Raw genomic sequence first — 16,393 nt, forward strand, 5'->3', positions numbered from 1 at the left:
CAAGCTTGCCCTTACGTTTGAGCACAACCACTAAGCCTGCTAACAAATCTGAGTTGCTTGCCACACATTATGAATCTAAGCTCCACAATAGTAATTGTTTCATATTCTTAAAAGTTGTCAATGTGACAATGCACACAGCAACTACCAGTACGTACTCTACTGTGCAGTTCAATCAAAAAAATAAACAACAACGGAACAGTTCAGTTGGAAGGGACCTACAGTGATCATCCAGTCCAACTGCCTGATCATTTCAGGGCTAATCAGAAGTTAAAGTATGTTATCAAGGGCATTATCCAAATGCCTCGAACGCTAACAGGCATGAGGCATCAACCTCCTCTCTAAAAATCCTGTTTCAGTGTCTGACACCCTCTTGGTAAAGAAATGCTTCCCAAAATCAAGTCTGAACCTCCCCTGACACAGCTTTGAATCATTCTCATGTGTTCTGTCACTGGATACCAAGGAGATCAATACATTTCTCTGCACTTCAAATTTTAAGATGTTCCTGATCCATTTCCACAAAATTAGTCTCTCTAATGCAGCTCTGCTCTTACGCTGTTGTGCGCATGTCCTCTACCTATACATACATGTGTGTATGCATATATATATATAGGTACCTTTGTGTAAAACAAATTCTACTGCTACTTTCTATAGCAGTACACGTGCTCAACAGGAAAGGAACTAGGAAAAGACTGGAAAAAACAGCACCTTTTAGAAGAACGAGATTATCTTCCAGGAGAAGTAATATATACTAGTTAAAGTAAAATACACATTACTTAGCGGACAGCAGCATCAAATCTTGCTTCACATGAGATGACAACAGGGTGGAATTCTTCCTAAGTCACAGAAGGGCTTTCTTTAAATACCTTCACTCTTATTTTGCTTATCAACTACCTTGCAACTGAGGTCAAAGAATCTAGAATTGAAGAGTAACTTTTGGAAGAGAATTACATTAAGTATTCATTATTTCAAAAGAATTTAGTTTACCTTGTATAAATACCTTAAAAAGTGTTTAAAAGATTGTATCCTACATAACATTCTAGATAGAACAGACTTAGATCCTCTACCTTCTGTGTGGCAGTTTGTATTTGTGGTGCACTGCCTTCTCGATGCCAATAAACTTTAATAAAACGATTATTTAATACTGCTTCTGTACTTGATATAGCTTTCTTTGCTTCCTCGTGTGTGGCAAACTGAATAAGGGCACCTTCTGGATCACCTTGATATGCAACCTAAGATTTAAAACAGAGGAACAAAACTTACTGCATGCAGGATTTTCATTTGTGTCTCAATTATAATAAAATCACACATACAGCCTGCAACAGGTAACAACAACACAAGTTTGGCCTTAGTTCTTTACATCTGCTTTCTTTCTCTAAGCGTTTGCTTATTTCTGTTTGTAAGTGTGGGTCACTCAGATAAAACACAAAGTAATCATAAGGGATGTAACACCACTACTATGGGATTAGAAAGCAATTATATCACAGAGACTGTTTTCTGGATAAGAAACACAGGTTTTCAGTATTCATAATTTATCTCAAAAAATACAGAGGTTTTACAATATCAGATCCAAACGTGAAAAAGGGGGTGAAGGAAAAACAGTTCAAATTAATTTTCTAAACAATGTATTTTAAAAGTTATCTGTGAGGAAAACTTTTGTTCAAAATCTATAAGAAGACTAGAAAATTTATTTTCTGCTTCTTCAATGACAATTCCATTAAAAACAATGAGAGTATGTTTAAGAAACAAGTTAGGAAAATAGTAAGAACAGTGTCATGGAACCAGTTAAAAACAATTGGCATCCTCCCTTCAGCAACTACCTCTATCATTAAATCAAAGGATACTCTGTTCTTTGTTGACTCTTACCTGCAGGTTGACTAAGTTTCCAAACTTACTGAAGTGCTCATTAAGTTTGCTGATATTGTTAAGCTCCGGGGGAACTTTCCTCAGTTCAAGTTTTGTATTTTCATTTCCAAACTGCACCTTCTTCTGGAAACCTGGACTATTTGTTCTGTTAAAATTTTGCCTGCAACAAATAAAAACCAAGCCAGAAATCCATAGCAAGCTAGTAAACACAATACTAAACTCTATATGCTTACACAGGAGCACGTGTGAATGAGACACAGAGAGAAAGATCTGCAGACTTAAAACTGCAATTTTAGAAAAGTGTAGAAGAGTACAGCGCACAGGTCCATACACCTGCAGCTTTCCCCATGGATACTCTCAGCATACCCCAAGCACATGCATCTGTGAGATAATTCACAAAAATTTGCTTGTGTCAGCAAGTCCTGACTTCCATATTGCTTCTTTCCAAAAAAGTATTTCCCCACTAATATTACAAATAACTATTACTTCAAGGCTCTCCTCAGTCCCAGTAATCTCTTAAAATACCTTACAACCTTTTCTAACTCCAGGTATTTCTGGACACTAAGCACTGCACCCTGTATTTTCTGTCAGTAATATACGTGGCAACTCAATCCAAAATAGCAATAATACAATTCATATTTCATAACTAAAATCAGGTATGCCCAACAACCACCACACTGCAGCTTCTGTTTCTTAGGTCATTCCAGCTTCCAGGGAGTAGATCTTGGTATCATCCAAAGCAACTTCAGCTACCTCTATACTGCCTTTGAGAGAAGACAGTCAAATGTAGATCACCCTATAGTGTGATTTACTTTAGTACAGTCAGGTTATTCACAGGTTAACTTGCTTGCAATTTATATAGATTTATATACATTTCAGATTACAGAAGGGAGCTCCATGGTATTCCAACTATTACTCCAACCTTGTGTTAATGATCACTCACTTGTCAAACCAAGTCTTCTTTGCAGGAACTCCACCATCCCCTGCACCAATTGTTCTTTTCCTGGATTCAGCATCTACCACTATTCTCATACTACTTTTATTAGGAGGTTTTTCTGTAAACAGATGAAAAGATTTTACAATATTTTTTGCATTTTCTGTGTACTTGATTGTAAAAAGGTATTCTGCTCACGTTAAATTTGAGTTGAAAAGTACAACTGTTTCTTTTGAAATTACTATGATCCTTGTTCAAAGAGGATCAAGTCTTGGTCACAGACTTTTCTTTTTAGCTATCAACAGATGCTGTGATAGATCAAAATTGCTAATAGCTTTCACTTTGTCACAGTAACATCATACATAATGAAAACAAAAGAGGTGTAACAGAAGGCATCTGCCTCAAAATGACTGCATTCACTGATTCACAAGGACCATACAATACTTTGAGGCTGACACCATTTCTGCTAACACCTTCCCTCTACTACTAGATGGCACACAAAAATACTCTCATGATAGGAAATGTACAGTACTCCAGAGCACTAACACCTATAAGCAAGATTTAGGGATAGGGTAGGAGAGGACTGGCTCTTGCTTAAGAACAGGAATCATACTGGGGGACTCCTCACTGAAAATACAACAACAGAAACATAAGATTAAATACAAATATATATAAATGTAAGCAAACCCACATTAAAAAAAAATGGTTTTATCCCTCTTGCTTTCATTTTGTACGCTGGTGCTTCTTAAGGCCATAGGAACTAGTAAGGTAAAGTCTACTCATGCTTAACTGTCTGCTACCAAGTTAAAATTACTCTCTCCTCTCCACAGCAAAAATAATCCTAAGAGTCTGTTACAGAAACATTACAATTTTTCTGCATAAAAGATGCACAAAGTGACCAGTTATTACAGCCAAGTGTAAACTGTGCAATACTCTAGCAAGAGATTTCATTTTACGTGTAAAAATGCACCCATTAACCATGTGCCCAGATACTGAGCGTACATCCCTGCTCAACTAAACTTCTCTTAATTCCAGGAGATTTTAAAAAGTAGTATTTTTCAGCATTACGTTCTCTGAAAACTGTCTCAGTCTGCTTCAATGTCAGCAAACAAGCTAAACTAAGTAAGTGTAGCTTTGAAAGCATACCTCTGGGTGGTAGATCCATATCACCTGATGTGAGTCCTATCAAATTTGGTCTTTGGGCATGTACTCTATGTCTATACATGGGTCTTGAAGTATTTGTTATACTTGGAGCTTCTGGATTATAGCCATCTGTGTCATACGTTTCTGGTAACAAAGAAATTGTCTAATTAAAATAAATTGCAGTTAAAACCCCTAAGGTTTCAAATACGGTATGCCATTTAATTACAAGGTACAGTTACAATCAAAGAGATGTATAACAACTATCCCAAAAAACTGCCATGTGAAATCTTCTGCTTAAACACAGTGAAAAGATTATTCCACAGTCAAAAACCACATTTACATGCAAATTTTACTTTTGTCCTGAACTAAGCTTAAAAAAAAAGAGCGTTAAGTTACTGACACAGTCTAAATAACAGTTATTCTTCCAAACTACGAAATTATAATCTCTACAAAGTACACTATAATATGAATCAATGTTATTCTATTTAGCAAACCTTGTGGGCAAAGCCTCAGTACTACACCTGCTGTAAAAAGAGAGGGTGGAGCAGGAGGCGGCTGGTGATGAATACCCGCTGTAACAACAGTAGGAACTGAGCTAGTTGCTGAGTTTGGGGGAGCATCCATGCCAGCAGGCTGCAATGGGGGAAGTGGAGGGGGTGGTCCTGTCAAAAACAAAGGAAAATATTGCATTCATTTATTATCCACTAGACTTACATTACGCTCAACTCATATGGAAACTGATCTAAAATGTTCTTAATGCTATTTAAAAAAAGGAGGGTGAGAGGGGCATGCATACAGACATGCTGTATCATCCATTCATATGAAACCATCACCAGCAGCAAATTACTCAGAACTTAGATTACAGAGAAAAGCATTTCAACAGTGCTTTGGAAATATTTCTCCAAATATCTTCTTTCTACAAGCAAAATGTAACTGCTAACCTAGTATTTATCTTCACCAACAGATGATCTTTAAAGCTCTGTAAATCCCCCTCAAAAGAAATAAATTCAATTTCTTAATAGTGTATAACAAAAATATTCTATGATGACAATAACTATAACTTGATTGAAATTATCTTTCAAACACTCTAGAAGAAACATACAACTCTGGTGGAAAGTCAAAGAGATCCTTCTCAAAATTGCGGAGTTTATTTGTTTAGTTCAATTATTATTTTTTTTTACAACAGGTAAGGTGACACTTTCAAAGGTGAGCAGTCAAGCCTGACCTTTAATTTAATCACTGGCAAAACTACATTTTGGAAAAAGATACTAAGTCACATATTTGGACTTTTCACACAGATCTGGAAATAGCATGCGAAGCACAACTGATCACCCCAGCAATACAGTTACTCTCTATACTAAGTCAAATAAATAAATTCAGTTCTTACTTAAATATACTATCAAAGAGAAATGAAAACAGTTTAAGAAACTTTCAAGCAATATCAAGTATCAATTATTATTGAATAATTTCACCAAGTGGGGCATCTAAGTTAATAAAAAAAGAGAGAAAGGAATAATCACATAAAACTATCATAACAGTTTTTTAATCACAGAAGGAAACTGAACACTAAACTATTCTTTTATAAATGAGAGCCAGGCACATAAGTCTTCATGTCTTTTTTAGTGCTTGAACCAATGTACTTTCCAATGAAAGAGTAAACAAGCTGCTAAATTTTATTTCTTAGTTAGAAGCTTAGTTTCAAAATTAATCGGAAATTACATTTTTCAGGCATAAATTTGATGTGGTCATGTACTATTAAAATTAAAGAGAATTCCACTGAAATGCCCAGCATCTATTCTTTCCAAGACCTTCCCTTCTCTAACAATAGTCAGTTTCAGACAACTCCAGAAAACTCAGGGAACTGAGTTTTGTCATGCCATGCTTTCGCTTAAACACAATTGAAACATCATTCTGTATTCAAGATTCACATTTAACATGCAAATTTTACAATCAACTTTGCAACAACTGCCATAAAAACCCAACCATTCTGGGGTAAGCTACGCCATAGTAGATCGTAGTAGAACTTTATGAGCTATAGTTGGCATTCTTAAAACAGTTTTTTCCACTGCACACAACCTAAGTAACATCCAGGATTTTCTACTAAAAAATGTGTTTCAATCTTTTGTAATTACCTGTTACAGGTGGAAGGCTAGGGGGTAAGGGGCCTGGTGGCGGAACTGGAGGTCTAAGGTTAACAGGAGGAGGACTCAGAATTGGTGGAGGGGGAGGAAGTCCAGGAGGAGGTGGTCCTTCGACAACAGGGGGTTGTGCTGGAAAAGGCAGAATGCCAGGAAGATTCACATCTTCTACCACTACTGGATCGCTTCCATGATCAAAAGGGCACATGTCTCCTCTCATACAGAAACCCTTTTCTGAAACACCAAACCAAAAAGAATTGTTGTTAACTGTAGTTTGATTCAGAGTAGATATGAGAAGTTCTATGTGTAATGCAACAGTTTGTAAATTAAGAGCTTCACATACCAGCAGAATTTTATGTTATAAAATTCAACTGACCATTTAACTTTATTTCAACAGTCAGCACACAGGAAGATTGCAGCAACACTCTAGCAGAATAAATATAGGAGTTAGACTTTTCTTGAACAATTAATTCTGCACTGAATGGTAACAAACTGTGAAAGCAAAGAATGAAATGTGTGTGTCATCACATTAACAAAATCACAATATTTCTAAGTAAAAATTGCTGATACTGGGATTGAGAAAACTACTCAAAGTTAGAAGTTAATATTATAAAATTCCAATGTGAGAAAATTCACTCCAATTCTTTTTTATCTTTGCAGTTATTTCAGTTAGAATGAGAATATTTTGCCATAGTTCAATGTCATTATGTAAGAACAAAAAGTTTTGTTATTTACAGATATATGTATTGTACAGGTGTATATATACATATGTAAATATGACATGTAAACATAAAAAGTGAAAATGCATTCACGTTTCTTTCACATGCAGGTAAAGCATTAAAGAGGGTGCACAGAGGAAAGCTACAAAAATGATCAGAGGGCTGGAACATCCTTCCTATGAGGAAAGGCTGACAGAGCTGGGGTTGTTCAGCCTGGAGAAGAGAAGGCTCCAGAAGACCTTAGTGAGGCTTTTCGATACTTAAAGGAGGCTTACACAAAAGCAAGAGACAGACTTTTTAGTACGGTCTGTAGCAACAGGACAAGGGGCAATGGTGTTAAACTAAAGGAGGGTAGATGTAGCCTAGATGTACGGAGGAAATTTTTTGCAGTGAGGGTAGTAAAACACTGGAACAGGTTGCCCAGGAAAGTGGTAGATGCCCCATCACTGGAAGTGTTCAAGGTTGGGTTGGACGGGGTTCTGAGCAACTCAATCTAGTTGAGGATGTCCCTGCTCATTGCAAGGGGGATGGACTAGATGACATTTAAAGGTCCCTTCCACTCCAAACTGTTCTACGATTCTGTGATTAAGGCCTTCCAAAAAACCCAAATACAATACAATGCAATGCAGGGAGAAAGTTCAAAAAATCATCTTGCAAAATAGGAAGAAAACTGAGTGTCCACTTCCTCAAAACATGATGCTGAAAAGCAGTCTGTATTACCTCATCTTCAGGAAGTTACAGAATATATACATTTGAACATTAAAGAAAAAAAGAAGTTCTGCAGAGGGTCAAGTAGCAAATGTTAAAGTGCAGACAGGAAGAGCAGTGTGTTGGAATCAGCTAGCCACTAAATCATAAAATCATTTGGTTGGAAAAGACCTCTAATGAGATCAATAAATCCAATTATAACCTGTTCACTACTAAACCATGTCTCTAAGCACCTCATCTACCCATCTTTTAAGTACCTCCAGGGATGGTGACTCCACCACTTCCCTGGACAGCTTGTTTCCGTGGCTGATAAACCTTCCAGTGAAGAAGTGCTTCCTATTATCCAATCTAAACCTCCCCTGGTGCAACTTGAGGCCATTTCCTTCTCATCTTCTGCTTGGGAGAAGAGACCACCATCCACTTCACTACAACCTCCTTTCAGGTAGTTATAAAAGGCGATAGCCTCCTCTTCTCCAGGCTTAAACAACCTCAGTCCCCTCAGCTTCTCCCCATAAGACTCGTGCTCCAGACCCTTCATCAGCTTCATTGCCCTTCACTGGACACACTTTAGCACCCCAATGTCATTCTTGTAGTGAGGGGCCCAAAAATGAACACAGTATTCAAGGTGCGACCTCAGCAATAGTGAATACAGGGGAAGGATCACTTCCCTGGTCCTGCTGGTCACACTATCCCTGATACAAGCCAGGATGCTTTTGGCTTTCTTGGCCACCTGGGCACAATGCAGGCTCATATTCAGTTGGCTAACAACCAGTAAACCCAGACCCCTTTCTGCCTGGCAGCTTTCTAGTCACTCTTCCCCAAGCCTGTAGTGTTGCACAGGAAAATAAAGCATGAGCTTATTATAAGCATAATTAAGCATAAGCTTAATTTGTAAGCATATAAGCATGTGCTTATAAATTTGGAAGACACGAACAGCCACAAGAAAAGCAAACAGAAGAGATATCTATGGAGAGATTTTTATAACAGTCGGAAATGTAGTGGGAAAAAAAAAACCAAAACAGTAAATTTTGAGGACAACTATATCATAGATTTCCAACACATTATTATTTGCTTCACACTCAGAAACCAGAAATAATAAACTGCTACAGAAGACAGACTGTTAAAGATACAGAGTTTCAATGTCACATCTGGAGATGTTATTTCAAAAGTACACCAGCCTGCATGTTTTGTTCCTTTCTAAAGCACCTGTAGAGCTGGGAGACCATGACACAACGTTCTGCAGGTCAGCTTGCATTAGAAGAAAATTTCAAAACAAAACTACACTTTCACAACTCTACACACTCCATAGTATTGCTGTGACATATACTGGCAAAGATATTCTTCACTAGTACAACTCTGACAACACTGCTCAGCCTCCCATTTTCTTTACTTTAAGAAAAAACAGAACAAACACATTATTATTCTAATCAGAGTTCTGAATGTAATCTGGCCTAGATCTTAAACTCGTAATTGTGGTATACAACAAAAAAAAACCTCAGAAAAAGCTTCAGGGGGATATTTAAACTCTTTTGAGCTATCAGGTTGACTGGCAGAATTTACCTAAGTCACTGCCAACTGAAGCAGCTTCTTGTGTGGATTTTGGCACAAGACGACGACAGCTTAAGACACAGAGACACACAAAACCCCACCCAGTTTTAAGAAACACTGAAATAATACGTCAGCATGAGCCTATGAAGTTGCAGCTACAGACCTTTCTAGTGAAAAATCAGCTCTTAGGTATGATGGAATTAAAAATGATGAGGTCAGTGAGGTGCTAATCATGCTCAAAACGATCAAATACAGTACTTGGCTTGAACACGGCGTAAGACAGGAAATGTGTAAAAACTGACCTTTTTTAATATAAAACACACTACCTTTCATCTATATCAAACAATTCTAGTAACTAAAAAACTATGCAAACATAAAATTGTCTAAAAACTACATGATTAAAAAGTGGGATAAAATTTGTGTTCAAGAATTGTGTAAGAGAAAACACTGCATTAGGGAAGATCAGGAAAAGAAAGGAAAATTACCTTGGTCTTTTCAGAAACGGGCCAATCATAGCTGCAGAAAGCAACTGGAAAAAATACAGACTTACCATCATAATCTCTACACCGTTTCTTTGGCAGCGGAGGTCTTCCATAAGAGTTGTGATCCAGCTGCTCTTCATGGAACTCCGACCAACTTTCAGTAGTGTTATTTCCATGGTGAGCAGGAGCAATGACAGTAATAGTGCTGCTCAGTGTAGGGACAGGATAGTGGCCGGATGAAATATTTGTCACAGAAGAAACTGGAGTATAATTGTTCTCTAATGGATCTGCTCTATCCATATCGTATTTTGCCTTTCCTAAATCCCTTTCTGTAAAAAAACAAGACAAAACAAAAAATCCACAGTTATATCGGATGATTCCTTCTGCACATTTTAAACCAGGAACAGCCACTAACTTATGTAAATATCTATTCAACTCAAAATATAAAGATATGGGAAATGTTCTACAGTTTGCTCAGAGTGCCTGTAGTGTCACCACCCTCAGAGCTAATTATAACCCAACTGGACAGGTACCTGAGCTACTTGCTCCAGTTTACCTGCTTTGAGAAAGGGTGTTGGACTAGACGATCTTCAGAGGTGGCTTCCAACCTCAACTACTCCATTATTCTACATTTCGAAGTTTTAATGAAAAAAATAAATCTTAAAAGTACACAGTCAGTCACTGGGCTATTTTAGTAACAGCTATACCACAGTATAGCAGAAACCCTATTTAACTTCAAGCAGAGTCCATCTTCTGTAACGATCATTCATTTTAGGAACATCAGATGGAAAATTAATCTGAATAAAGGGAAGCAAAGAGCATGAAAAAGGCATCCACCACTTGAAAATACTATAAAGTTACATATCTTCATGTTGTTTATCTTCACTTTATCTGCATTCGAGTGTGTATTTTAAACTGCATGCAAAGCTTTGTCATAACTGGAGAAATAACAGTATTTGACAGGTGTGGAACACACCTAGCCGGATACAGCACTAACATATCTTTTATTCTGAATACATACAAACCATTCTCTTAATTTTCTAGTATTAACATCAAATAAAGAGTAAGTATCCAGATTAAGACAGAAGAGTTCTGTCATGAGACAAATTGGTAGACTTAAACAATCCCACATTAAAGGAACATTAATAAAAATATCTTAAAAATAGCAGTTGAGTATGGGTAAACCAGGTTTTTCTTAATGTGCTTAGAAAAAGAAACAAAGCTTTCCCTGTAAGATATTATCTTTAAGATACTACCATTGCAGTTTATGTAAAATAATCCTTAAATTCAGATTCAATCACACTGCAGTATTTTAGTTAAACTGCCACATTATATTTTACTTGCTCATTTGTAAGTTCTTTGGAATACATCTGCTCGCTTATTTTCAGGAACTCTGCACTTCTACTTCTAAGGCTGAGTTAGCAGGGCCCATTCTACAGAAAGAAAAATAATCCACAGTCTTAAACCAGATTATTTTTTACCTTCACATTGTTTAAGACAGAATAGAGATTATAGAATGACTCCCAATGCTCTTTTTCAATTTATCAGTAACAACTACTGGGGAAAAAAAAAAAAGCATTCTTTTCAGCTGAAGAAACAGGTTTGTTTCCAAAGAAGCTTCATTAAAAAACCTACTGTACATACTGATACTGCCTTATGTCCTACAGATACGTGTGCAAATGCCAATATCTACTATAGTAATTTCAGTCCCTCCCTATGACACCAAGGAGAGGACAAGACAAAAATAACAGAGCTGTGCTGTTCTGCTTGACACATCATTTGCTGCCAAACAGGTAATTTCTGCCAGTTCTACCTCTGTAGATGGCTATTCATTTCTCTGTCTTCCCAAACCAGACTCTGAGTTTCCTAAAAATTAATGAAATGCAATTGACTCAGATTTTTCTGCCTCTATTACAACACAGCTTTGAAGTGGCCAACACAGTCAAATGTATTATAGAAGGATGGAGGTAAAGAGGGGAAAACAATCACTCAAAACATAATCATAAAATTATTATCTAATCAATTATGTTATGATTATGATATTATTATACTTATTTCCACAGAAACCAAGCTAAATTTGAACAAACCCCAAGATCAAGAGGAAATTTTGGTACATCTTGAACATAGTTTTTAAGATTAGTGACTAAATTTTGTAGGCAACATTCACCGTAGTTGAGAGACCAATTGTTGGTACCTCTGCTTCGTGTTCTGCTCCGGCTTCTGCTCCGGTCTCGATCCCGGTCCCGCAATCTCTCTTTGCTCCAACTTCTACTTCGACTCCTGCTGTAACTCCGACTCCTCCCTCTTCTTCTGTTGTATCGATCCCTATAGGAATCTCTTCTGGGAGGATTTCGGTCATAATCTCTCTTGCGAGAACGTTCATCTTTTTTCCTTTCATCACGGCTCCTAAACATGTAATTTTGTAGGTTAATTACAGGAATTACGAAGCCATTCATTTAAAAACTTAACTACCATTAAAAATATCAAGAAATGGTAATGGAAAATTGGAAAACTACAAATGGAATCTAAATACGGCCATTCCTTCCTTCTTAGAAGACTTTTAAAATTCTTTTATTTTGTTTATGCATTTTACTTTTACAATCCACAGGCTCTTAAAAAGGTGTGTAAAATACTGTTTCTGCTCAATACTGCACGTTCCTCAAGCTGGAAACACTAAAAAGGTAACAGTTACTGAAGAGAAGGCTTCTAAATTAAAATGTTCACAATTCAATCTCAATAATGAACATAATAATTGTAATATAAACTACAATATGAAAATGAATCATAAAACTCAAAAGTGACAAGTGTATACAACGTAGAAACACTTTACATTGTCGACTATATACTCACAGTTTAACCACATACTCATTAAATTCTTATTTTTATACTTATTTGGTGACCATACAAAAAGGAAATATTTAATTCATTAACGCTATAAAAATCCAAATCCTTCTGATTACTGATATAATACAAAAAGGTTAAGTAAAATGTATTACCTGGTATCTCTGTAGCGAGAACTTGACTGAGGAGGGCTGTGATTTAATCTTCTAGAAAACTTTTTCTCTCGCTCTTCCTCTTTAACTATCTGAAGTTAAAACATATACATCAATCAAAACATGATTACACTATAAATGGAGACTTCTGCACAATCAAATAAAAACAAAAACCTCAAAATGCTGATCAAAGTCAGCAATAGCATTGAACTGAAACAACGTTTTTGCATCTAATGCAATTAGAAGATCTTCATAACGTATTGGATTTCTATTTCTAGGAACGTTCAAAGCACGGGGTGGGAGAAAATAAAGCAGAATAAGCAATCCTTGTTGTGCTGCACTGAAAATACATTTGAATTTACTATTTTACAAAAATCCATACTGAGGTGGAGTGACAGATCTGGGAAGCCACGAATATTCAACAATTGACATGGTAAGGTCTTTTCTTCATCAGCAGGTTACCTGGTTCAGTTTACGATTAAATACCTTTATGCAGCCAAACCTAAGCTGCTGTTGAAAAGGACAAACCTACTCTTCTTTACAAAGAACATAAACACTTGTGTCAGAATAAGGATATTATTTGGATCAAGCAACTGTAGGAATAAGGACTGCTATTTGGAATGGCAGCATGGATTTATGCTGAATTAAAGGGCAGCCTAACTACAACAGTAATCTTAAGCAAAGAACTAATGTAGGTTGTATTGCAACTCCTACACTATTTAGGAACTTTGTTTACATTTGTCAGGTCAGAACTATTTTGGTTTACCCACTTATGTTTAGAAAACTTGTGCAGCAGTACTCAATATACTAAGCACAAATCTTCTGACATATTTTAACGCTGTAGTTTGGGGACTACTGTTAAACAAAGAAACACAGTGAAGTTGAACTACATAAGCAAACAACAGGAATGAGGAAAAAAGACAAATTTAAAATAAAATCAATGCCTACCTCTTCTTTTTTAGTTTCTTTTTCTTGGTGCTGAAAAAATTCTACTTTTAGACTTCCTGATGATGGCTGTTCTGGTGGAGGTAGATAGCTTTTTGTATTCACAGCATCAAACAGTTTTTCCACAAATATCTGAGTTTCTAAAAGTAAACAGTATAAAAATATCCATTACACAAAACTTAAGTTAACACTTGCTTTAAAAATTTTCTTTTTAAAAACCAACAAAACAGAACATCCAGAAGAACGTTAGAACAATTAAGAGTAGTTTTTAAAAATAATATTCTGAAAATCTTTTATTTAAAGAAGATGCTTACAAAGTAGAGGAACATGTCAGTACTGACAATGTTTCATAAAGGTTTTCAATCCTTGAATTATTTAATGTCTCTTAATAAAACATCTAGAAGAATATTTCTGGGATAGATACAGAGCTTAAACACTTTGAATTCTGGCAACAACTCTTAACATTTGTAGTTTTCTTACAGGAATATCAATAGAAACAAAACATATATCGAATATAAGCATATTGTGCTATATACCTGGTTTTTAAAGCAAAATACGTAATAAAAATTGCATTACCTACTTCAAAGTAAAAAAGTTAATAAAGATAAATGCATGATTCTATGGTAAAAGGTTGTCTGAATCAGTGAAGACAGACTTTTCACTCAAGCTTAATTTTTATGACAAAGACCATACCTTTCTGAAGAAATACATCCAGCTGATCAACACACAATGCCTTCAGTTCCTTTTCACTTTTATCCTTCTTTACCAAAGCCAGAACATATTTAGCTAGGGCAGATGGATCTGCATCACATCTGTAAATAAATTTGAAAAAATAAAAAAAGTCAATTAAATTACAAAAATTAATGTCTGGAACTGGTATGACCAATACATAAAAAGGATCAAAACCCTTCCTACCAAAGTAACTGAGAAAAACCTCAGGGACAGCTTTTAGCATAGTGTCCAGATATGCAAGATCACTAAGTATCACTTTTCTTTTCCAGAGAAGTAACTGTCTAGAATATTTCCAAACAATATTCCACAGAGCACCTCATAGCAAAGTAGGAAGAACTAGAAAGAATGAAAAAGCTCCAACTGTCTAATAGCCTTGAAACCAATTACAAATACAACATAATTCCATAATTTCCCAATGACAAAATAATTAATTCTAAGTGCAATACTCCTCAGACTCCTCCAAGCTAAAGAGACCCAGCCCCCTCAGCCAGCCGCTCCTCATAAGGGAGATGCTCCGCTCCCTCCATCATCTTTGTGGCTCTGTGCTGGACTCTTTCAAGCAATTCCCTGTCCTTCTTGAACTGAGGGGCCCAGAACTGAACACAATATTCCAGATGCGGTCTCCCCAAGGCAGAGTAGAGGGGAAGGAGAACCTCTCTCGACCTACTCACCACACCCCTTCTGATACACCCCAGGATGCCATTGGCCTTCTTGGCCGCAAGGGCACGTTGCTGGCTCATGGTCATCCTGCTGTTCATCAACACGCCCAGGTCCTTTTCTGCCTGGCCACTTTCCAGCCACTCGGCCCCAAGCCTGTAGCGCTGCATGGGGTTATTGTGACCAAAGTGCAGGTCCCGGCACTTGGCCTTGTTGAAGCTCATCCATTGGCCTCAGCCCATTGATTCAGCCTATCCAGGTCCCTCTGCAGAGCCTTCCTACCCTCAGGCAGATCAACACTCCCTTCTGTGATTCTTTGTGAAGTGTAATACTGAATGACAGAGGAGATAAGTCAGGCTAACTAATTACAAATGAATAGTGATACAACAGAAGTGATCTTTGTTATATGGATTAAAAAAATCAGGTTCTCAGAGTCTCTCTCTTAAATATGTTTTTAAAGAATCTTATTACTACCTACATATGAACACTATGAAAAAGCAGATTACCTGTAAAAAAAAAAATCGTAATTTTGAAAGCCTAAGGAAAAAGTGTTCATAAGATATTATCATGGAAATGTCCATGAGAGGTACACAGATAATGAAGTGAAATTTAGGGGACCATTATCCCTTTCAGATATCTAAATTCAATCTAAAAATGAAGTATGGAACACTTCAGTTTCACGCACATCAACACAGAACTTAGAATAATCTGTATATCTACATTAAGTAACGCATTATTTAATATAACTGATAAAGTTTTATTATAATGTTTCACAAACAGTAATCTACAATGAACTTTGTAGTGGTGCTACAGAGTAATGCCTGCCAATGCAAGCGAGAATACTGCAAAAACATTTCACGCTTCATAATTCAAAGCCAGTAACTAATGAAATTGTAAGACACCGGTATATCAGGCAGAACAGCAGCATTTTCTTACACTATTTAATCTCATTATTTAGTATAAACCAAAGGAAGACCTCAAACCCTGCAAAACTAGGCAGGATTTCACATACGCATACTGGTCATGCAATACAGTCAGTTAGCTTGTTTGGGTAGTGATCAGAGTTAATAGCAGTGTTTTAAAGAACTACGACAAGAGGAAAAAAATTGTACTGATGCATCCTAACTCCACATTCTCTCTAACAAAAAATAACTGATAAGCAAAATTAAACTGTGGTCAAAGAGTTGCACTGAATAGGAGTATCACACAAATACTATTCCAGCACAGAAGAGGCAATAAAACAGCAGTTTCACATTAAAACAAATTAAATTTAAATGCTGAAGCTTTAATTATAATTTTTAATATAAAAATATACATTTATAAATTTTAATTATAAATCTGAATGCTGATCATTTAAATGACATGTGTTTTAGACAGTGAGCAGAAGAAATCAAATCCTTCACCATATCACCCTACCCAATTCCTCTCTCCAAAGAAGCTATCTCCAGCACAGCAAGCAACATCCTCTGTGCAAACACATCCAAGAAGCAAAGGAAGGAGATCTCAGAATCACAGAATCACAGAATCACAG

At 36.5% G+C, this 16,393-nt stretch overlaps 1 protein-coding gene across 1 annotated transcript in view; it reads right to left on the reverse strand.

Moving 5' to 3' along the window:
* Positions 1–14,285, reverse strand: part of RBM26 (RNA binding motif protein 26) — a gene marked incomplete at its 5' end in the record, with an annotated part of 40,505 nt that extends 26,220 nt beyond the window's left edge. Inside the window, 11 exons of the mRNA XM_010191425.1 lie at positions 1,065–1,229; positions 1,864–2,023; positions 2,807–2,918; positions 3,944–4,084; positions 4,462–4,602; positions 6,073–6,312; positions 9,604–9,864; positions 11,730–11,941; positions 12,532–12,620; positions 13,477–13,613; positions 14,167–14,285. Coding sequence (XP_010189727.1) covers positions 1,065–1,229; positions 1,864–2,023; positions 2,807–2,918; positions 3,944–4,084; positions 4,462–4,602; positions 6,073–6,312; positions 9,604–9,864; positions 11,730–11,941; positions 12,532–12,620; positions 13,477–13,613; positions 14,167–14,285 — 1,777 coding nt within the window. The remainder of the gene's footprint in view (positions 1–1,064; positions 1,230–1,863; positions 2,024–2,806; positions 2,919–3,943; positions 4,085–4,461; positions 4,603–6,072; positions 6,313–9,603; positions 9,865–11,729; positions 11,942–12,531; positions 12,621–13,476; positions 13,614–14,166) is intronic.
* Between the last annotated feature and the right edge of the window lie 2,108 nt (positions 14,286–16,393).

This window comes from Mesitornis unicolor, unplaced genomic scaffold (genome assembly GCF_000695765.1).
Source record: "Mesitornis unicolor isolate BGI_N332 unplaced genomic scaffold, ASM69576v1 scaffold19519, whole genome shotgun sequence".
Taxonomy (NCBI): domain Eukaryota; kingdom Metazoa; phylum Chordata; class Aves; order Mesitornithiformes; family Mesitornithidae; genus Mesitornis; species Mesitornis unicolor.